The following is a 24,884-nucleotide window of genomic DNA, read 5'->3' as shown; positions in this document are numbered from 1 at the left end:
TATCACTCATGCACAACACTTGAAATTAAACAGAACAATGCAAAGCATTGATATCCAAACGCGCAGTCTTCTAAAATAATTGCACCACTTTTTTTAGAATTACCATTCTGCCTCAAAAAATAATCAAGAGTTAAGTGAGTGGCTAGCAAACTTAACTAAGACACTCCAATCGTCTGCACGTAGTCGAAATATGCGCCCCTCGCAAAGGAATTAAAAATCTACTACCACAGATATGAAGACCATTGGGTTAAGCAGGGGGGGGGAGAAGATAATGAAATCGATCGATCAATGCAAATCCCATTGAAGCTGATGAAACGTGGCACAAATCATTATTATTTTTTTTCTTTTTGTCCATAGTGAAGTGACTTATGGAGATAGTAGAATAAAAATTGCTCTAAATTATTTTTGACAATAATATAAACCACTAAAATAGTAATAGTTTTTGTCAAATCAACAAATAAACCCCTTCAAAAAAAATTATTGTTTTACTGTGGATTGCTTCATGATTCAATACACATGTGCAATTAAATTGCAGGCCGGGATATCCTGGTTGATTGGGCGTTGACCTATATCCAAAAGGTCATAAGTTCGATCCCCGCTGGCCGAAGACATCCCGTGTATTAAATGGTCACTGGTGCAAGTTAAATCTGTCGCGTCACAAAGTCATCCCCGCTCCCTTAACAAATCAATACCTCTGGGGGTACTGAATTGGAGATTGATCGTTCTCTGGTTCAAGTCAAAATTACGATCTGTGGATGAATGAATGAGTTCACCCTGGAAACGGGCAGTGACGTATGTGTGTGTTGTTGAAGTCGTATTCTTGGTCATAAATGGCGCCACTGAAAAACAAAAAAACACACCCTTTCCCTTAAATTTGCTTGGTTTTATTAAGCAGGCTTGCTGGTATACTGGCAAGTGGCATTAGAAACAACAACACAATTAAATTGCCAATACAGTTGCCTGCTGGCTCAACAGAGATAAAAAAAAAAGTGAGAGGACGCTGATACACTTTATACTGAGTCAGATTCAAGTCAAAATGATGACATACATTTATGATGACTACATTGCTCTTGGCTTTTCATAACTAAATCTTTCAATTAAAATTCTCTGCCCGCTAAGGGACAGAAAATTGTTAAAATTTGTTCAGTCCTCAAAGCGTTTTTAGAAGGGCACACCGCCCCACTTTGCCCTTTGATCCCTATAATTGTGAGCTCCTCGTCTTTTTTGTAAACAAAAGTCGCAATCCCTTAAAAATACTGCCTTTTTATTTTAATTTTTTCAGGAAAAAGTTGTTTTCCTAACCTTAATTAATGAAAATTTAACTTCTGATTTATATTCATTCCTGATAAATTTTTAATTTCATTCTTTCATTTTAGTAAAATTTTTCTTAAGTTGTCTAGTTATATAAATAAAATTCGCATGATATTCGGCACCAGAGATATTAACATCTTTTATTTGGGGGGGGGGGAGATATNTTGGGGGGGGGGGGAGATATTAATGAACTTTTTAGTGATTTTAAGTTTTACCATTATATTTATTAAATAAATACCTTTAATTTTAAAATTGAACCTAAATGTTTATTTTCTCGTGATTCTTATTTTAAAATATATACTCGTATATATAAAAAAATAAAACGCTTTAAAACTGTTAGTTCATCATCCCTTTTTTTAGCTTACTTTTTTTTAAAAAAAAAAAAGTTATACACAGAGATTGTCTTTAGGTTTGCCTTTTATTTTTCAAAAACTTCAAGTTTTTCTGTTATTCTAGATGATGAATTACTTTTTGTAGCATACACATAAAATAGTAAAAGGGGATAAAATTCAGTTATTACATAAGATTGCACATTTTGATAACGGTGGTGAGTGTGAGTGCCCTATCAAAATTCAAAGTGTCCCTTTCTGTGAGGAAGCTCCCTAACTTTTTTTTAATTCCTTGGGAAAACTCTGCTAAAATTGACACTAAATTAAAAGGGGGAAATGCCAAAAAGTAAAAGTAAGGTTACAATATATCTATACTTAGTGTGCTCTATTTTAGTTTCAATTTTTTTTAGTGTTCCTCTCACTATTGTATTGATATATTTTGATTTGGCTATATTAATACAATATTAGAAAGCACTCTTTTTTGCGGATATAATCGTGTGAGCTGATGACAAGATTATATATTTTCATTATTTCCTTTTCCGACTTTTTGTAAATATTTTTTTTAAATATTTATTTTAATAATTTTCCATCTTCCCTTTTCTTAATATTTATTATTTTCCATGTTTTTCCGATATTTTAAACTTATTTTATGAGTTCTATACACTTGCAGCTTATGCGCAGTGAATAAAACTTATTTCTGACTCTCACCGGTGAATGTCAACAATCACATAGTCGCTTTGGTGAAAGCCCGAAATATTTGTTATATCCAATTTTATATTAATTTATTCGTTACTATTATTATATTTATTTGATATATTTATATTTATTCTATATTTTAATACTTACTGACGATAGATTAGAAGAAACATCAGTGTTTGGAGTATCGGGCAAATATATACCGGGCAATGGCACTTGACCTTAAAAAAACATCAGTGTAGGGTATACCGGGCAAATGTATACCGGGCAGTGGCACTTAACCTTAAAAAACATCAGTGTAGGGTATACCGGGCAAATGTATACCAGGCAGTGGCACTTAACCTTAAAAAAACATCAGTGTAGGGTTAAAATATCAAATAAATGTAATTATATCCACGAATAAATTCATATCAAATCGAATGTAGTAAATATTTCGGACATTCACCAAAGCATATCTGTGATTGTCGACATACACCAGTGAGGGTCCGAATGTACAAGAATGTAATGAAATATTCGATCTTTCACCGACGTATTTGGTGTTTCTCGACAATCACCGGTGAAAGTCAATAACCACCGATTTCGGTCTTTCGCCGTGACATATATAAATATATATATATATATTTCATTTAAGAAAAAAGTAAGAATCACGTTGAAATATCAACTTACTAATTTTAATGCTTTTACGAAAAGTGGTGATAGTAATTTTTTAAATTAATTTAAGACTTCGCCCCCCTTTAATCGCTTCTCTGATTGAAAATAAAGGGAGAAAAACGGTGTATGCCAATTCCTTACAAAAATTACTATTGGATTGCCATCTGTTACATTTTGAAGATGACTAAATTTTGGCAAATTAATTACATGGAAAATCATTACCTTCACCTCGCAGTTCCCGTCCGTGTGAAAATTCTTTTTTTTTCTTCTTCAGAATCAGCTTTAATAGACATAAAACGTTTTCCTTCCTTGATCTTCTTAAAAGTTCATTTTTTCATAAAAGTTCATTTAAAAAAACTTCCTTTTGTTATGCAAGTGCATATTTTTTACAATTTTATGTAAACTTATTTTACTATTATGTTAATCATAATGAAATTAAAAGATAAATTAATCAAATGTATTTAAAATAAATTCAACTTAATACAGAATATGCGACGCTATATGCAGTGATAAACGAGAAGCAATTTTACTTGTTAAGAACTAACCTTAAATCATATAACCGTTCGCGTTGGAAACAGTTTTTAATTATTAAAACTTTTGATATAAATGTTAAGATTCATATCTGGCAACATTTTTTTTTTACTACAAGTTCAACAGTTAATAATTTTTGTACTAATAATTGAATCGTATTTTATTATCATTATTCCATCGCATTCCTTGTACATTTTTTTACTTCGTAACTTATTGTCATAGTTCATAGTGTTCGATAAGTTGGAACACTCCTCAATTTTTGTCATTTTTAAAAATTTAGTGTAAAAAGAGTAGAATGGAGGAAGGTTCTAGAAAAGGCTCTAGCTCACAAAGGGCGGCCGTGCCAATAGAAGAAGAATGTTAAAAAAATTGCTGCTAGAACATATTAAAATATCGCACATGCTGAGAAGCATGCAATTTGTCTTGTAAAAAAATCAAACAACGCGGATAGTTTTTGAAAAATGAACTATCCCCGGTTCCCCAAGAATTTAAATTTCATTCCCAAATAAAATTTTCATCACTAAGCGTTACTTTTAAACTATCCGGGTAACTAAAGCCATTTAACATGGTAAATGTCAAACGCTGATATAAGCAGCAGTGTTTCTAATTTTGTTATTAAATTCCACACCAAATCCCATATGTATTCTGGGGAGATTTCCGTACTGTTATCTGTGGTAGAATAATCGCCAAGGCTTGGCAACTTCTGGGCAGCGGCCCAAGAGAAATAAATAAAAATTTTAAAAAAATCACAAAAAGGGACCAACTCGAAAGGTATAACTCGTAGCCTCCCCGGGCAAACGTCTAGGTATTCTTTTTTCTTTTCTTTTTTAAATTGCAAGTTTTAAAATCTATTTGGCACCCTAGCGATTGCAGTTGGTGCGACAGATCACGATGCGGAAATATCCCCTGTATTTTAATTGTAGGTTTTATTGAATGAGTTATTCTCAGATAAAGCAATAATTTTTATCACCTGATATTTATAATAAAATTTTAATTTTTTTTAAATAAATATAAATTTTATTTTCACAATTATAATAATTTTGGAAGGACGTAGTTTACAGCAGATATTAAAAACCAGGATTTTTAATTAAAATAAAAACTTAAACTTAATATTACAAACCTAATAAAAAATTTTAACGGTTCAAAAATTAATTACTTTTTTTAAAAAAAAAAGTTAACTTAAAATATTGAAGAAATGTGCAAATAAATTAATTACTTTACCAACTCAAACAATCTAAATTAGAAAACAAAAACCATAAATAAAACAGAGATTGCTAAAATTATTGCGCAATATTATGAATACATGACTATGGAATGAATGATGATGAATTGATAACATTATCATGAATATATGATATGATTCTTCAAAAATCATCTAAATGCTTTCATTATGTTCGGTTCTAATCATCTTATCATCAAAATAAGGACTCACCTTTTTTACATGGCACAACTTCTTTGACGAGCTATCTAAGACTTCTTTCTTTTGTCATCAAAGACAATTTTTAAAACAGAATAAAACGAGTATTTTTAAATCGGAATAATTTAATAATCACCATCACCAAATTCTTAAAGTCACAAGCTTGGCACACTCAACCACAAGAACAAAACTACTGCGAATTAATCACAACACTCGATAGAGATAATCACTTTTAAAAATATTCGATTTTCGATACGTTATAGTTTCTTCCATTCATTTTCAGTTAAACGAACAATCCAAATTCACCATTTAAACGAACAATCCAAATTCACCATTTTAATGAACAATCCAAATTCACCATTTAAACGAACAATCCTAATTCACCATTTAAACGAACAATCTTAATTCACCATTCAGTCACCATTTTTTAAATGTTTTCATAGCGTAACGAGTGATTCGCCATTTTAACCAACTAATTAAACTTCCTCTAAAATGAACAATAATACTAATATTTCAATAAATCTCTTATGAAGCAGAAGCGTTTTACATATAACGCACTCAACAAAATTTAAAGAATTTTAATTTCGTTACATTTTTTCTATACTCAGTCGTTGCCAAAGGGAGAGAAAAAAAGGAAAGAAAAAAAAACTTTGAAAATCGTTTGCTTTTTGCTTTGAAATAACAGTTATATGTTTCTTTTAATGTTTTTTTTCCCTTTTGTTTAGACAATCTCATTATTCACATTTTTGTAAGTTGTAAAATTGAACACAAATAATTTCAAACCTTTCGCAATTCAAACTACAAATTATTTATCAAACATAAAAATGCCTGACCACAATATATACCTTATTGAAAAATGCGTCACATGCTATTTAAAATGTGTCTACATTTCTTCCTGAAAAAGAATCTTTGTAGCTCAAACACAATCGATATTAATCCGAATGTACGCAAAATAGAGTAAATCGTTTTATTTCAAATTAAAAGATTACAAAAATGCTTAGCATATGGAATTGTTCACTCAAAAATTGTGTTATTCTTCTTTCTCTGCAATAATATATCTGAATAAAATAAATGTTGAAAAAAAAAATAGAATAAAATAAAGTTGTGAAGAATTTGTAACATGAAACTTCAAGAAAATATAAACATATACATCTCTTTTGAAAACAAATTCGAAAAGGCAAACAAATTCTTTCTTCAAATAGATATTAAAATAAATTTATTTAAATATGGTTCGATATTTGTACAAGTGTATTTTACATTTAAAATCTTTTTTTCTGCACCGTGAGCTTTAGGGAATGATTCAATTTTATATGGAAACAAATTTATTTTTAAAGTCCTGTTTGGGGACCTTCGGAAATATTTAAAAAGGTCACTCCTGTGAATTTAATTGTTATGACTCTATTGTGATTCACATATTTAATGGGATACCTGCAAGTGGCGTAGTGTGGGTAACTCGATCCTGATTGGTTAATGAAACGTGGAATTTGTTTACGTTAGCAACTGTTCTTTCCCTTCTATTTCGAGTAAGCCAAGCCTGTCATGCAGAGCCGGATTATACCTTTCGTAGGCCCTAGGCATAGCCGTTTTTGATATATATATTTCTTACTTAACACAAGTACAGGCGCGAAGCCACGTGGAACAGAAACAAACTAATTATTCATCGAAATTGCCAGGTACACAAAACAAAAATATATCATGGTTACAATATATTACATAATCAAATAATAAATCTAAGTTAAAAGAAAAGTGGACGAGAAGGAATTATATTTCAAATAATTCGAGGCGCGAAACTGATCTGTTTTTTATTAACTTATAGTTAATTAACATTCTAACTTATGTAGAGAAACTTAGCTCAAATTTAAAACGCCATTTTGTTGATAAAGATTAGCTGGCGGTTCACATGTGTGGGTATGGAAGGTCGTCATCTTGAAGTGCAAGTACCCAATTGTATTCCTTATTTTTAAGTGAAATTGAAATCTAGAACGCTTTCAACAGCCTCGTGAAACAATAGTCACCACTATAATAAAAATTTTGCAGAGGTCACTCTGCTTTAAGCTACCACACTCCATTTAACACATGACATATGAGGCAGACAATAGAACGGTTCCTTTTGACAAAAAAAGAAAAGTGTGATAACATAAGTGTTTCATCATAAGGATTTATTTTGCAGCAGAAAAGATAGTTCTCATTTCCCTAACATATTAACCCCTTCCTTTCCGTGAAAATCACGGGGTGAGGTTTCGCCCTCTATTTCTCGCTCCGTGATATTGTCGGGCTGCAATGTTCAGAAGTAACGCGCCAATAAGAATAAAACTAATTCATTTCTTTTGCCCGAAAAACATTTTATTTCTCATTTTACACACCAGATGGCAGTACCAAGATATTTTTAAGGTAATTGTAGATAGTTAGTTCATTTTAAACTACATGTTAGCACCAATTAAATACAAAAGCCAAAAAAATAGGCACTTTCATGACAGTTTTCTTGAAAATTAACCGATCGGTAAGGGGTTAATAATCTGAATATTTACATTTGGATCATAACTTTAAAGCACAGTGCTTCCGTAACCTCTTCGGAATGGGAGAGTCATAAATGCATACGTTCAGAATCAGAAAAGTAAAAAGCGGTAGCTTAGATGTGAGTATGGCTAATTTGATAGGCTTATTTTTGCCTTCACTTTAATTCTAAAATATCTAAACTATTTTTGTTAAAAGCGCAACTTCCTGATTTTCATTTTAAACTTAGTGGTGGTAAATTACATAAATCAAACTATTATTGCCCCTCCCATGAAGAAATTGCTAAAAAAAATAGTTTGGTTACCAGTTTTATCTTTTTTCCCCCTGATGAAATTATTATCTGTTATTTTTAATGGCTTTTAATATTGTGAATTCTTTTCTTAATATATATTCAATTTATCTTGTCGAGGTTGTGTATTTAATATGAATTGTTTATTTATTTTTCTCCGTTTCAGGGGCCAGCAACCGCGAAGAAACAATACCTATGTTAATGTTGAACCACTCTGATAGCAGGGAAGATACCTTGCCACGACCAGGGAATGGATCTAGGAGTGATTCTAATCCTAAAATAGAATTAGGCATGGGAAACACCTCTCCTTCCTCTTCTACAGTAGCTCAGATACAACCAAAGGATCAAACGGGATCAGCCAATTGTACAAGGCATCCAAACACTAGCAATGGTACAACCTTTTTTTTTCTTTCTATAAATTTATACAGCCACGAGTGGCTCTAATTTATTACTCGGCGTATCCTAGGAAGTTTTATTATTGCGATTAGTGTTTAAATTCACATTTATGGATGGTGTTTTCAATATAAATGTTAACAATAACAATCTTGAGCTCAATACCTGCTCTAGTTCCGGTTAAAAAGTTTGCAAATGCTTATTCTGCGAGGCGATATTTTCAAACGGATAATTTTGTTTTCAATAAAAGAAGTAAAAATTAGATAATATCTGAGCTCAAATCTGCCGTATTTCATAAGATATTAATGTTATTAAGTAATTCTGGTGAGTTTGAGGTGAAAATTTGTTTTAGTTATTCATAGACATATTGTTAAAAAAAGGTGACATGGTTTCTAGATTTTGAATAACTCGCTTTTTTGGCAGTCCTGATTTGACCTCTTTCCATTTGTTCATTGCTGTTTGTTCTTGTTGCAAGCTGTGCACCATCTTACGTTAGTGTTAGCACCTTTAGCATTGTAAACACAAGTAATAAGTAATCAAATATCACGTTTGCAAGAATCTCAAAACATAATGATCACGTTTTGAACCAAATGGCTTTAAACAGTAACCCAGAAGTATAGGCGGTGGAGTTTGCAGCGTTCCCTAGTGTGGAAAACACCATCCATAAGAGCTTCTGTAATTTATAAAATGTCGTGAACCAAAAACAAATTTAACAAAGTTAATTTCACGGCATTAAAAAAGTGTAAAGTTAGCCTTGTTTTTAGCGTTATCCGTTATTTGTGTAAAATAGCACCGTTTGTTATTTTTTGAGTAATATCATAGCCAGCTTGCGGAGTCATTTGTTTGAATTTGTCCGAATTTATTTGTTTGTTTCATTGAAAGATAGATTGAAAGAACGCGTTATATTGTAAACACTACAAGTATAACAATATTGGATGGTTCATTTTTCCAAGCTTCGGCGTAAAAATCAGTCGAAAGCAGTAACTCGGAAGTCTTACGACGACGAATTTTAACTCCTAGCGCCCTCTGTGCTTAGCTTGACAAGGTCGGCCATTCATAAGACCGAGGTTTTTAAAGGGTTGGAATTTTGAAGGAATTCTTTAAAAAATGGCAAAGCTTAATCAATTTGGGTTGTGTTTTTAACTTGATGAAACATAAAAATGTAACAACGTTATTTAAATCGCAAAATAAATGGAAAAATAAACGAGTTTTTAGCTCCAAATGGATTTATTCCCCTTAACCCTGATTATCCCGAGTTATTTCGGGTATCTGTATATTGCGAATATTTGTTATCCCGAGAATACTCGGGCGTAACAGAACAACCAGTACGCTTTGTTTTATCGCGTTTTTACTCGATTGGAAACAAGAAAATAATTTGTTGTAGTTGGAAGTTTACCATGTTTTGTTTAGGAGTTTTACTGTTGGATTGTGGGTCAGCACACGTGTTCTTTGTGATTGTCTATACGATAGTTGCTGAATTTCCATAGAAAAAAAGAACAAAATAAAATTTCGTATCACTTCATTGGCGTTTGGAAAGTATCACTTTGTGTTGTCCCTCGTTTTAAAAACTCTCATACAAAGACTAATATTTAACTTTTTTCATTTGCCCGAGATAACTCTGGATAGTAAACTGATGATAAATTACAGTCGAACCTCTATTTAACGAAGTCACTAAATAAGTTCGTTATATGGAAAATTCGTTAAATAGAAGATCACCTTTTAAAATACTTAAGCAGCACAGAATAGGTTTTAAATTCATAAACACTAGATAACACTAATTAAGATTGCAATTGATGCACTTTTATCTTGTTAACTAGTATCTACTATCTATATTATATAAAACGCTAATACGTACGTATGTATGTATGTATCAATAAAACCGATGATATTTCTTTTCTCGCGCTGGCAACAGTTTTCATTTTTAATTGTTAGGTTTCGGCGCGCAAGAGCACGTAGTGAGCAACCGGATAACAATAACCAGAGTGAGCATTATCAGGTTGTTCAATTCAGATTCCTGCACTAAAAACATGACAATATTTAATTTAAACTCAATTGGGTATAATATAGCCTACGTCACAGGTTGTGTTGTTCCTACTAAATTTAACCCATGAACGGCATTTTCTGCGAGCCTAACTTCAAGCAACAAATAAACAAACGAAGTGTTCGATCGTTTAGATAGCTGCTCGCCAGATTTTATTGCATTATAAAGAAAAGTTATTGAAATTAAATACAACTAAATAAACAACAACAACTAATACAAATAACAACAACTACTAATAACAATAACTAAATAAACAACAACTAAATTCCATTCGTTTAGCATTGCGTCATATATTAGTGAAGCAATATTTGATAATTTATTTTGCTAATATGTTTCTTATTTAGCTAATGTTTTGATTTTTTCACCATGTACAATCTAAATAGCTAATATACTTTTTTAAAAGCCAATAAGAACATTGGTAGAATTCTTCTACATAAGTACAATACTATGTCTTTGATGATAATATATTATGTCTTTGTGCTAGAACATTGTGTTCATTGGCGAGCGAGCGCAGCGAGCCATGGTTCACGGCGTGAACCACATAGGATTGCGTAGCAATCCTCGGGGGTTGGCTAGCGTTAGCGAGCAGGGGGCGGAGCCTCCTAGTTTATTTTATAAATCTTAACCATGAAAGAAATCTGCATGGAAAGCAGGAATAGAGCAAAACATTATCCAGTGTTACGCTATCATATATAAAAAAGGCTAAATTTATGTATCAAATTATAGTTGCATTTATTATAAAAGTAATTTTAAACATACATTACCACATGCATACTTAAGTTCAATTGCTGCGGATGAAATCAGTTAATTTGAACTGAGTTTTTCGTTTGAAATGCAAACAAAAAGGTAAAGGAAATTTACTGCTTTCTCTAAGATAATTTTTAGAGAAAACAGTAATACATTTCATAAAGCAGTGGCTTCGAAAATTAATTCAAGGTCATTTCCCCCATAAAATGCGTTAACAAGTTGGAATGTTAAGAAATATTTTGGAAAATCAGGAAAGTGGATCTCAATGAAAAGTTCGTTAAATCGAAAATTCACTTCGCTATTCGAGAAGTAATTTTACGAAGAAATTTTCAAAATGTTCTTGGTTACTCGAAAAAATTCGTAAAATAGAGAAATTCGTAAAATGGAAGTTCGTTAAATAGAAGTCCGACTGTAAATGTTTTCACACATAAGAAAATTAAAATTTCAACTTAAAACTTGCGTATTATGATTTATTTTAATTCCTTGTATTTATTAATAAAATTTTTAAACAATTTGATTTTTTAAATTTTTTTTCTCCAAAAAAATTGTTAAGGGAGGCGGTTAAAAAAATAATTGGTGAAATTTCAATGTTCGAAATATTTCATCACTTAACATGAGCTTATCATTTTATGTTATAACTTAATCCAGGCATCCCGAGTCCTGCTGGAAGCCAAAGACCTGCCTACTCTACTCAACCCGCAGCCCTAAACCTCATGCAATTCACGGAGCCATCGTCTGCAGCTTCAGGTGCAAGCGGGCCATCTCCACCCAAGACTCCATCTCCGGCATCCATAGCTGCTGCTGAAGCATGATCAACAACAACACATCAACAAAGCCTGCACCGAGCTTCAACCATATCAACACTTGGCAACACGATTTTATGTGAGAGAACAAAAGTGAAGAAATGGTGTGTTTGTGTAATGTTTGGACAAAGTGTGTTGTAAGCTAACAACTCTATGCCGCTTTGACACGCATACAGATAATTATAATCATGCTTCCAGTAGTACAGTAAATTGTTTTGAAAAATGGCAACTCTTGAAACACTTTACTATGTTGTTTTGTTAATAGGGAGACTAGATTTGTTCACATAATTAATTGGATGAACCAATTTTTTAACGGAACCCCAAACACACAGAAATATTTGAATTCTAAGCTCTCATACAATAAAATTATACAGGTACTGTGTAACCCAAATCCAAACATATATTATCTTACCCCTAACTAAGTGGATGAAACAATTTTTTTACGAATCACCAAACTTGCAGAAATATTATTTGAATTCTAAGGTCTCATACAATAAACCTCACAATAAAAATTATACAGGTACTGTAACCCAAATCCAAACCTATGGTAACTTACCCCAAACTAATTGGATGAGCCAATTTTTTTACGAAACACTAAACTTGCGGAAATATTTTAATTCTAAGCTCTTGTACAATAAACCTCACAATAAAATTATACGTGTACCGTAACCCAAATCAAAAACCTATAGCAACTTACCCAAAACTAATTGGATGAGACAATTTTTTTACGAATCACACTCACAATGAGATTGTACAAGTACCGAAACCCAAACCTACAGTAACTTGCCCCAAACATATTTCTCGACGTTTTTTGGACGCATTCATTTCATAGCAGTGGCGGACAGTAGCGTGCAGTGTTAACATTTCAAGCAGATGAAATTAATATACTCATAAGCAGGAGAGAAGAGTCTGACATCATACATATACATCAGTCAAACGTGTCTATCGAAACAGAAGAAGAATCTAAGATAGTTTTAGTGCAAATTGACATAGAGTCCCCAAATTGAGATAATTTACTTTTTTCCCTTAATTAATATTTGGCTTTGGACCGGCGACGAGAAAAATACTTATTTTTGTTAAACTTTTAAGATCATACATAAAAAAAACAACACCAAAATTTTGAAATTTAATAAATTTTTGACTAAATCAAAATTTTAAAACAGATCAACAACAAAAAAAAAAATTTTTTTTCCTACTTTTAATCTGAAGTCATAAGAGTGTGTGGCTACAAGAAATAATTTTTCTTATATTAGTTTAGCGATAAATCAGAAAAGTCATGAATATAAACTATTAATCATTTTCAAACCAATTCGGAATGTGAACAAAGTAAGGTGCATAACACTTTTTCACATATAAATACATGGCTGATTGAAGTTCATAATGCCACTGTTAATAGTTGGGGCTAAGTTAAAATTAGACAGTGGAAAAAAAAATCTTCAATTTCGACACAGAAGAAGCAAAAAACTTATAACAGCATCAGTAACATTTTTATCAGAATGTTCTTTGAACTAGAAATGTTCATATTTTCTAGTTGTTTCGTTGAATGAATTTTTGAGTTAAGAAGGTGTAAAGTAAGCCTGACAAACATTTTCTGGTGGTCTCAGCTTTTTATTTATTTATTTTTTTTAATATAGGAGTTTTAAACATGACGGGTGAAATTTTTTTTTTATTTCCAAACTTTTGGTGTCATTAACCTGATATTTAAAGTTATAAAAGAACAAAATAATGTAAAATTTTCAAGGACAAAATTTAAAATTTTTGTGATTTTTTCAAAATTTACAATTTAGAGACGATTTTACATCCTAGACAACTTTTCACACAATAGCAATAATAAAACAAAATATTTCAACACACCATGATAAACAAACCAATAAAAATTTTAAAGTTTGGTTGCTTTGTATGCTTTTTCTTAAAATGATGTTGCAGAATATGCTACAGTCAGAAATACTTTTATCTAATAAAGCAGACCGCAAGCAAGGGAAAGCCAAGTGCAGAGATTTTGTCCTGTCATAACTAAAAAATCCCAGCACGTGAAAGCAAACTAGCATAAATTTTTAATGAAGTAAAAATCCTTCATTAAAAGTTGCTAAACATTTCTTACATTTGTTTTTAAATTTAGAGTTGCCATTTATCAAAACATCTGGTCTAGCATAGCTTGTAACTGGTTCAGTAATGAAATTGGTTATTGAAATATGATTTATACTGTAAATGTGTCATTTTTTAATGATTAATTTTTTTGTCAGACCTAGTACTTAAGCAATTGGTACTAAAATTTCTTTAACTAGTTAATGCCAAGTAAAGAATTAAAGTTTCACTCAAAACACAGCTAAAAGGTTAAAAATAAATGTGTTACGGACTACTAAAAGGTTAAAATACCTAAATATTATAAGATATATTTTTTTTTAATTTGTAAAAACTCAAAAGTTGGTTTATATTAATGTTATTAAATTAATTTGTTTTGAATACTCTTTCAGTAAAATTTAAACAGACACTTCGTTTAAAGAAATAAATATATAGATTTCGTTTTAAGTAATTTATTAAGTTAGGAAGCTTGCAAAAATCAACATTTATAAACACATAAGGGATATCAGATCTATATTAAAATTTAAATAATATTAAAAAAATAAACAAATAAAAATGATCTTAAAAATAAATTCAGAAAATAATATAAATAAAAAAATGTGCTTTATTAATTAATAAATATTTAATTGTATAACTATATCAGAAAGTTCATCAGTCAAGAATATTGAACTTATAAAAAAAAAAAGATTTCAAGAGTACATTTAAATGCAATGGCCATTTAAAAAATGATGATTTGACAAGCATTCAAACTTTGATTTTTGGTTCAAACTTAAACAGTTCAACAAGTAACTCAAAATGAAATTATCTTCTAAACTCACATAATTTAACAAATAATCCTCTATCTATACAACTTCTAAACTCAAACAATTTAGCAAGAAAGCCTAACTCAGAATCTCACCTAAACCTTACAATGGTTTAACAAGTAACACTAAATCAAAATAGCTTCTAAACTCAAATAATTTAGCAATCAGTTAAACGAGGAAGCCAAACTCAAAATATCTTCAAAAATCTAAATTGTTTAACAAGTAATCCTAAATAAAACTATCTTCTAAACTCATATTTTTAAAAAATCAAAAATTCAAGTAAGCCAAACATTAAATACTTTCTAAACTATAAAATACACTGGTGGAAGAAATTAAGAGAATTTGCAGACTTGGCTGATTATCTCTAGAAACCTTGGACCGATTTTCATGAAATTTGATATGTACATAATTTAATGCAATACAAAACAAATAACCATTCAACAATTGTAATACACGCGCATGATCGTGCATAACACTCGTTGGAGTCGGAAGGTATGAAACAGCGGTTGCAGAATAAATTTAAAAAAATGAAATAGGGGGTCTGGTCCCCTCTTACAGATATTAAGGCTTTGCAGCATGATTTCATACTTGAAATAAGGCAGTTTATCATTTCTTGAGTCAATTGGTCCCACTCGTTCAGCAACGCTGTTTTCATTCCTTAGAGGGGATAGCGAGTTGCAATTGTCCTCCCCAGACAAGCTCTATAGGGTTGAGGTCTGGAGATCTGGCTGGCCATTCATCCGGTAAATATCCTCATTCTCAAGAAATTCGTTGACCAGAAGAGCTCTATGTGGCCTCGCGTTATCGGGGGGTAAAAATGGGTTAATAAGGGGTATGGACCCCTCTTACAGATATACAGGCCTTGCAGCATGATTTCATACTTGAAATAAGGCAGTTTATCATTTCCTGTGGCAATTTCATACCTTCTGACTCCAACGAGTGCTACGCACGAACATACGTGTGTATTACAATTGCTGAATGATTATTTGTTTCGTATTGTATCAATGTACGTATATATCAAATTTCATTAAAATCGGTCCAGAAGTTTTAGAGATAATCGACTGAGTCTGCAATTTCTCTTAATTTCTTACAACAGTGTTGTTTAAGAAGTTAGCCTAACACAAATTATTCATGAAAAATAAAAACCATTTCGTTTAACTGTAAAACTTCTTTTTAAATTATTACAGAGTATATCTTCTTATTTAGCAGAGATTGCTTACGAATTTTGCAATGATTTTATGAATTTTGCAATGATATTATGAATTATTTATGAATTTTGCAATGATTTTTATGAATTATTTATGAATTTAGCAATGATTTTTATGAATTATTTATGAATTTAGCAATGATGCTGGTTGCAAGCAATGCTGGACAAATAAACTCACTTTTATACTACTGACTGTGATGGCTTAGTAATATGACATTAGATCTCACCAATGCTAAGGATAACACAATGAATTCTCATATTATATATCTATAATTAAAATGAGTTCACAAGTCAAAGTACTGGAGTAAAGAACTTGAACTGTATCAAAAGAATTCATATCATGATCAAAACTAGATTTAATACAGCAGGGAATGATTATAAATATTGTATAAAATAAAAACTGAACAAATATGTTATTAAAATCAAATTGGAAAGTTTTATTTGTATTTAAATGCATGCATACATTTAATGTGATTGTTATTCATTATTATCTATTGTTTATGAACAAAAATGAAATCTCAGTGAAAATGAGTGATGCTTTCAAAAAAAATAATAATGAACTTTAATTATGTTTTACATTTTAAGCAAGGCCTAGCAGAAAATCACTTTTATTTTAGTTAACTTCTTATTAAATATTTACAATTTTTTCTCTCATATAAAACTAAAATTAATTAATTAAATTTAATTAATGGATTAATATTTGAAAAAACTGTATTAACATCAAGTGTCATCCACTACAAGTTTTAAAAAAAATGAATTTGAACTTTATAGTGGATGAATAAAAAGTATTTTTTTAACGATTGAAAATTTGAACAAGATATAGGGAGAGTGGGAACTAATAGTAGGAATTTAATAAAAACTCAAAAGACAAATCGATGTCACAAAATTGTTAATTTCACAACCTATACAATAAAGTAAAATACTATCAGTGGTGTATGTGATCCTCTAAATAAGAGGCGGGGGCTGAAATATTTCATTTTCGTAACTAAGTATTATTTCCTTTAATTTTCGTAGCTATAACAAATATTTAAGAAAAAATATTGAAGCAAAAAAAAAATTTTTTTTTTTTTTATTATAATAAAAACACTAAACTAATGAGTCAGAATCTTATTCAATGTTTCAAAATAAATATGAAACAATGCAAAATTTCTTTTATAAGCATTTTGGAAGTTTTCTTATTTATATACCTATTAGAATACTATTCTTTGTCTTATTTACATAAGATATGCAGTCTTATTTATATATGATTATGCATATTATCAAATAAATAATTAAACTATGTATAAATTAAACATCTTATACATAGTAAAAATAAAAATGATATGATTGCAACATTGGTTTAAAAGAAAAAGAAGAAAAAATTCTAGGTGTCTACACACTAAACATGACTATATTCCACAAAACTTAAACAAAATTAAAATGTAAATCGAACAAAATAAAAAATAATTTTAATTAAATTAAATTTTTTATTAAGGCATAACACTGATTGTTAGACAGTAGTTTAATAGTAAAGTATGTAAAAAATCAAAACTGCAGCTTTTCTTAAAGTATGCTAGATTTCTATGCTTAAATTTTGTTATGGTTTTTCTTTTGGCTGCATAATTTGACCAACAATAAAAATCATACGAAAATAAAAAACAGTTTATAAACAAAAAATCTTGCAAAAAATTCTAGAATCTTGATTTAACGAGCTTGTAATATAAGCATGTCTCTCAATTGTTTTTAACTTTGAAATAACTATACCTATCACTTTATGAAACTTGCACAGAGCTATATTACTTTATACAATAAAATTGCTGAGAAAATCATCACATTTTGATTAAAAACTCTCAATTTTTTTATTAAGAAAATCTTATTAAAAACACAATTTTGAAAAATAAATTAGTGAAAAAATTTTTTCAACCACACTACATTTCATAGTTTAATAATTTTCATTCTTGTAAACTGAATACCTAGACGGTTACCCTATCTTTCTTTTTTTTTTTTTACTATATTAAAAAAACATTTTATCATAATTCTTAATCAAAAAAGGATAAAATTTTTGAAACAATTCAAAAGTATAAGTTGAAGTAAATATACATCCAAAAATTCCTACATTTTAAATTTCTGCTATACCTATTTATTTTTAATTAGTTAACTACAAAATATTCAGTGTGGTATCGGTCCTCATTAAACTGTTCTACCGTAAAGTGCTCGACTTCACGAGTAGGCTGTTGGGCTACCAAAGCAAGGGAGCCATCCCTTATGCAGAGGATCAAAATTGTGATGGCGTGTTTCGGATCATCCTCAGGGATGTTCCCCAGACCGTCGTTAATAGGCCATTGTACAGCTCTAGTGCGACATACATAAAGTACCTACCCAGGGTTGCCACTCAAATCTGGAAAAAAATTCCCTGTGTTTTCCCTATGCATATTATACACAATATATTAAGAGGAAACACACAATCACTGTGCTCTTGTATAAGCTATATTGGGCTAACTATACTAGTTATAATTGCCGAAAAAAACTTAAAGAAAAAAGGAACAGCTGAACATACTTAAAACAAATAATGCTATAGTGAATGAACTAATTTAAAATAGCTGAAATATCAGCCTCAAATATTCCATAGATTGCCCTTTGAGTGGTTACCATTTTTTAAAAGACGGAGACAAAAAAATCCCTATATTTTCCCAGTTTCTAAAGAAAAACTCAAAATTCCCTGCATTTTCAGGTGATTTTTAAATTCCCTGTATTTTCCAGGTTTTCCTGTGGAGTGGCAACCCTGCCACCTACGTATATTAAAAAGAACATTCTCATAATTTATTTTCATTCTTCATAATTCTTATGAAGATTGGTCGTAATCAGAAAGATAAAATTTTTGAAGCAATTCAAAAGTATAAGTTGAACTAAATAATGGACATCCGATAATTCCCACAGTCTGCTACACCTAATTATATTTAATTTGTTTATTACAAATTATTCAAAACATTTAAACTGAGCATCATTCATTTTCGAAGAAGAAATATGTACTGATTTTTTTGTTCATTATACATACGATACATATATAATTAATGAATATATGCAAAGAAATGATGTATATTTAAAGCAGAGTGTTTGTCTTTTGCAAACAAATTCTGAATGGTATCTTCCAACATTTCTTCGATGCAGTGCCTATAAGATTTGAATATAATTTAAAACTTAAGAATACTTATATATATTCATATATAAACGCAATGCTTATGGTATAAACAAATTTGCAACTCAAAAGTTTTCACTTTATGCAAACTGTAAAATGTTGTTCTGTTAACTAAAGTCTGTTGTGGTCAGTTTATTATAATTTATATGAGAGAAAATTTGTAAGATAGTTTTATGATATGTATAAATTATAATAGCCAGGACAAATGGAATGCATTTAGATTAGATATCTCATTTAACTCGAAACATTCAGAAAAATTTAGGAAGTAGATTAAAAATTTACCTAAATGTTTCTCAATTTTTTACAGTCTAGTTTATAAGCTTATGTTATAGTTGAGAAAATAAATAAATACATTTAAAGGTTTCCGGGATGTTAAGAAAAAGAATGAGAAATAAAATGAAACAGTTTTTATAAATCCTTAATATGGCTGATTCTTGATTATTTGGGGTTTGAGGTAAAGGTAACTAAATGTAATTTTTTACAAAATAGTTCAAAATTTTTTTTAAAAAAATTATTTTAATAAAATGCAGAGTGATATTCTTTTAAAAATCTTCAGGATAAAAAATAAAATTGCAAAACAAGAAACTTTTCTACTAAGAAATAATAGCAATATTGTAATTCTTAATAATGGTTACAGCTTCAAATACAATGAAGCTAAATTCTAAATAATTAACATAAATAATTTAAAAATTCAATTTTCATACATTATCTTAAAAACTATTTCTTGAAATATAATTTTAAATTTTCTCCTTCCTTATTTCTAACAATTGTGAATTTATATTTTCTAATATATAAAAACCTAACATTTCTATGTAAATTAAATTAATTTATATGGCAGAAAAATATAATTTAATGAACAAATAGTCAGGTAATAAAAATGTTCTGTGTATTTGTCAAGTGATTACTGTAATGCCGTAAAAAAAAGCGTAATATATTAATTTTATATGCAATCATACTTTTATTACATTTTAGTTTCATTCATTGAAAATTAATTAATGCATCTTATTCCATTGGTTAATGAAATAAGTATACAAGTCACTAGGTAACCTTTGAATATAATTGCGGTAACTATCGCAAATCTTGACCGCAGATTAAAACTAAAAGATATTGCTTTCTTTATTCTTATAAAATATAGTTACGAAGAGTGTAAAATTTTTAATTTTTATTGCATAGAATATTTAAATCTTAGTAAACAATTTACTTCTGATGCGACAAATTTATTGAAATTTCTTTTTAAAAAATATTTCTTAAATTGAACTTTAAAATTGTCATCAATTTATAAATGATGCAATAGCAACAAGTTGGTTCATAGGAATTCATGAACAATTTTTTTATTATTTTTACATATAATGTTACTTAAGATAATCCTCAATTTACAACCCCTGATAATCGGGAATCAGCTATTTTCTTTACCGATCGCTTTGCTTAGCACTTTATCATTTGCTGTTTATATGTGTCTTTATCAAAATATACATCTATATACATATATATATATCTATATTACTAAAATACAAAGTATCACAAGTTTTTGTTTCAAAAATGTATCTTGTTGCACAATGCATTTACTGTATAAAACAAAAAAGAAAAAAAAAGAAACAGTGTACTTGTTAAAATTCAAACTTTATGAACTTGCATTATACACAAGATTATATTAAACTAATTTGCAATAAAGACTTGCGTCATTATTTCATTTACCAAAACACGAAGACAAAAAGTATTGATAATATAAATTGACAAAAGCAAAAATAAATGTGCATTAGTTTTAAGTTTGAATGCTAATTCATGCTTATATTGTGAACAACAAAACTGACACTTTTCAAATTCAACCCAAATCCTTTAATCTCACCTTGTCATATTAAAGGAATGTCTCGCATCAATTATTTTACTCACAAATTCTTAGTCAAAACTTCAATTTCTTGAAGTCGTCGAAAGTTCAAATTCAGAATGAGAAAATAATTACTTGTATTTAAATTAAAAAGCAAAATTGAACAAATAATAAAAATGAAGAAAATAAAGAGTACATTTATATTTTATTCTTAAATAAACAAATAGAAAAAGAGGAGCCAATTATCACAATTTATCCAGAATATGATTTCATAATAGAGATGAAAATCTTACTGTTGAGTATTAAAAATCACAGCTTTTGAGAATTTCTGTAATAATCTCTTTAAAATAAGTTTTTTTTCTCCCTTAACCATCAAGAGTTATGAAATTTTGTTGTGCGATAGTAGTATATATAATGATAATGGTGTATTTAAATAGCAAAATTGAACAATTATTAAAAAATGAAGAAAATGGAGTATATAATGCTTTACTTTTAAACAAAACAATTAGCAGAAAAATAGATGCCAATTATCAAAATTTATCCAGAATAAGATTTCTTAATCAAGATGAAGACTAACCGTTGAGTATTAAAAATAACAGCTTATTAAAATTTCTGTAATAATCTGTTTAAAATAAATCCCCCCCCCCCTAAACCATCAAGAGTTATGAAATTTTGTTGTTTGCAACTAACCTACTATAACTTTTTTTACTCCTTAAGCAATTTTAAAATAAATAATAAAATATGATTTGGTTGAAAAAAGCAACAAAACTCTAGTTTTTACCCGTTCCCAGAAGCTATATTTAATCTTCTCACTTTATAGAAAAGCAAAATAACATTGACTCAATCATGAAATGCAGTGAGTCAAAGATTTTAGGGTTTCAAATGCAGGATGATAAAAAGGCAATTGGGGTTAGTTTCAATTTAAACAAAAATTAGAACATTTATTTGGCATAACCAATTCAATTTTATCATTTTAATTGTTGTATAAATTACAATTTAGTACTTTTATCAAAATGTTAGTTTTATTTCTTTAACAGTAAATTCGTGTATAATTTTATTATAAAATTAATTAGTATATACACCTGAAGAGTGAATTTCATAAATACTAGCTGTATACCTTTTTGGGGTATTCCACATCTGATTTCTGATGTAAACAGGCAATTTTTTTTAGAAAAACAAATCAGAAATTTGAAACCAAACTGCATAAAAATGATTTGCTATAAAACTGCAAGGTGTTAAGAATCATACATTTTCAAAACTTTTGAGATTTTAAAAAATTAATTTATGAAAATCCAGAAATTACTGAATCATGCCTTACTTCGGTTTTTTAAAAACCGTTTTAAATACAATATTTTAATAGTTTCTCCCAAAACGATAGGAAATCCAACTTTTTTACAAATTTAGTAAGAACATCTGACTGAAACAAACATTTAAAAAAACAGTCACATTCATATAAATAATTTTAATAAAAACAAAAAAAATATCGATATCACAGAGTGATTCAAACATACAAAAAAAAGGTCCTAATCAATTTTACAAATGATCTAATAAAATAAGTATTACAGTTCTGTATGAATATGTCCAGTTGCTCCGACAGAAAAGTCTGTGGGTTTAATAAATACCCCTTCTGCAGTTTTCCAGAAACAATTACTGTCGGAATAAGGAAGAGCACAAACTTCTCTTTGGCCTGCAATGGGTCGACCATAAGTATTACCAGATACGGCCATCCACCTGGAATAAAGAAAAACATATTCATTCTCAGATTTATAGACATGCAGAAGGTTCTTTAGAAATAATAACTGATGACAGTGTTCTAAGCGTTTTTAGAAAGGTAGCCAGCCCTGCCTTTTTTATGTTCTCTCTTTGTCCCTTAAGTAAAAATAAGCTGCCATTTTTTAAAAACACTTCAATTTTTATTTATATTTGATTTTTTTAAAAATTTATTCACTATTTAAATAATAATTACACACTGGTAAAATTAACTGTGTTTATGGGTTTAATTCTGATTCACTATTACAAATATTTATTTTGTAAGGATCATTCTCTGATTAAATTTTTTAAGTGATTTTAAAATTATTTTTTAAATAAATAACTTTTGGTTTTAAGAAAAAGCACATTCAAATATTAAATTTCTCATAATTATCAGTTTAAATTACAAAAAAAAAAAGCTTTCAAGCTGTTTAACAATTTTATATANTATATATATATATAGTTTACTTTTTCTTAAAACAATTTGTGCACAGTAATTGTCTTTTAGCCTGCTCTTAATTATTTTTATAAATGACAATTTTTTTTCTTCTTATTTTGATTATGAGAGAGAATTATTTTCTGAGATATACACATAAAATAGTATAAGAGGGTAATTTAAAAATTGTTGACCAAATTCTGATATTACATAATGGTACACATTTTGATACATTTTTACTGTGTTAAGTGAGTGCCCTTTCAAAACTCAAAGTGCCCTTTTCAGAGAGGCAGCAACCTGCATGTTTTTATTCCTAAGGAGAACACTGAATATGTTCTGCTTAAATACAGCTTCAAATTTATTACTACATAACTGAACTATCTAAAATACTAATAAAAATATGAAGAAAAAAAACACAAAAAATATTTTTGCTGCTGTGTTTTGTACAGTAAGTTACTGATTTATTTGTCTGATTATAAGTCTTTCTCAGAGAAGCAAATTGTAATAATTTAATTTTATAAGATTTGTTTCTAGCAATGGCACAGTGTTAACAGTAAAAATTAATGTCAAATGAATTTTTACGAATAAATTAGAGGGATTCTTTATTTGAAAAGTAAATATTAAAGCATATGATTTTAATATTTCAATCATGTTAATCTGACAATATTTCAGAAACAGTAATAAATTTTGTTTTCTAACTAAAAAATATTTAAAAGTTAACTTTTACGGTAAAAGAAAATTCGTAATTCTTTTTTTTTTTTTTTTTATATTTGTCATAGATAATTTTTTTACTTTTTAATCTTCTATGTTCAGTGCAATTTAGACTAAATAAATTTATTTAATTTATATTATAGCATGACTTCCAACATTGGAGAAATAAAATAACAGTGATTTTACTACCGACATTTTTTATGCTATGAAAAAAGTTTTGATGCATCATGCATAATCATATAAGTCAAAAAGAAACATTTAAAATTTGACCTAAAAACATTTAAAATAGTCATAAAATACAGGAGTCTTGGTTAAAAAAACAGGAAACTTGGCAGGGATGTTATAGTTATTACATGAAAAATTTAGTTATGTATGTGTAATTCATATTAGTATTTCTGACTAGAATCTAAATACAATCTGATTTTTTATGATTACAGACATATGTTAACGCTAGCCTTTAAGACAGGGCTTTCTAGTTTTCGTGGCCAGCTACCCAAACATGGTTGTGCATCCCTGTTTTAGATCTCATTTCAAAATTGGCTTTAAGAAGATTAAAAGTTATAAACTTTTCAAAATACAAAATAAATTTGTATAGCATACAATATTAACTGCAACTATTTAGGATTTAACATCCAGATCTAAAATGTCTATTTTCATAGGAAATTAATACAAAAACAATTTTTAAAAAGTATATGAAAAATCATCGTTAAGAAACTTACATGTCTGTGTCTGCATGCTTAAATCGTACATTTCCGTTTCTTTCCCAAAAATCAGAACTACAGGTGACTACCCAATGATCTCCTAGAGCAGTAAGAATTTACATTAACAAACAAAATAAATAAAAATGCACGCAATAAATAAAAACGGAAACAGATTTACTAAAAACTTTTTTTGAAAACAAAAAGACAGAAGTTATTTTAATAGTTAAGTTATAAGCAATTATTAAACTTACAGAAAGAGAGAAAAAATTTTAATTTGTGAAAAATACTGCAGTGTGTCACTACAAAAATATAATTCCAATTCACCAGTATATAAGACATGTTAACTCAATTCAATGGTAGGGTTGGGGTGCCTTTTCATAGCTGAAGGTTGACATTGTTGGGGATGAGAGTAGTCAGAAAGTAAAAAAGAGGAAATCCAAGAATATATATATATATATATATATATATATATA

The 24,884-nt window shown here is 29.1% G+C and overlaps 2 protein-coding genes across 2 annotated transcripts in view; one reads left to right on the top strand and one right to left on the bottom strand.

Moving 5' to 3' along the window:
- The window catches only part of LOC107437959 (potassium voltage-gated channel protein Shaw-like), a 191,226-nt gene extending 170,566 nt beyond the window's left edge, over positions 1-20,660 (top strand). Inside the window, exons 4-5 of the mRNA XM_016050110.3 lie at positions 7,905-8,129; positions 11,568-20,660. Of these exons, the coding sequence (XP_015905596.1) occupies positions 7,905-8,129; positions 11,568-11,731 (389 nt within the window). The 3' untranslated portion in view covers positions 11,732-20,660. The remainder of the gene's footprint in view (positions 1-7,904; positions 8,130-11,567) is intronic.
- A 1,601-nt stretch (positions 20,661-22,261) lies between these two features.
- The window catches only part of LOC107437960 (stromal cell-derived factor 2), a 10,187-nt gene continuing 7,564 nt past the window's right edge, over positions 22,262-24,884 (bottom strand). Inside the window, exons 5-6 of the mRNA XM_016050111.3 lie at positions 24,430-24,511; positions 22,262-22,545 (exon numbers count right to left, since the gene is read on the bottom strand). Coding sequence (XP_015905597.1) covers positions 22,374-22,545; positions 24,430-24,511 — 254 coding nt within the window. The 3' untranslated portion in view covers positions 22,262-22,373. The remainder of the gene's footprint in view (positions 22,546-24,429; positions 24,512-24,884) is intronic.

The sequence above is a fragment of the Parasteatoda tepidariorum genome, chromosome 9 (assembly GCF_043381705.1).
Source record: "Parasteatoda tepidariorum isolate YZ-2023 chromosome 9, CAS_Ptep_4.0, whole genome shotgun sequence".
Lineage (NCBI taxonomy): Eukaryota > Metazoa > Arthropoda > Arachnida > Araneae > Theridiidae > Parasteatoda > Parasteatoda tepidariorum.
This window is presented reverse-complemented; position numbering and strand designations above follow the sequence as displayed.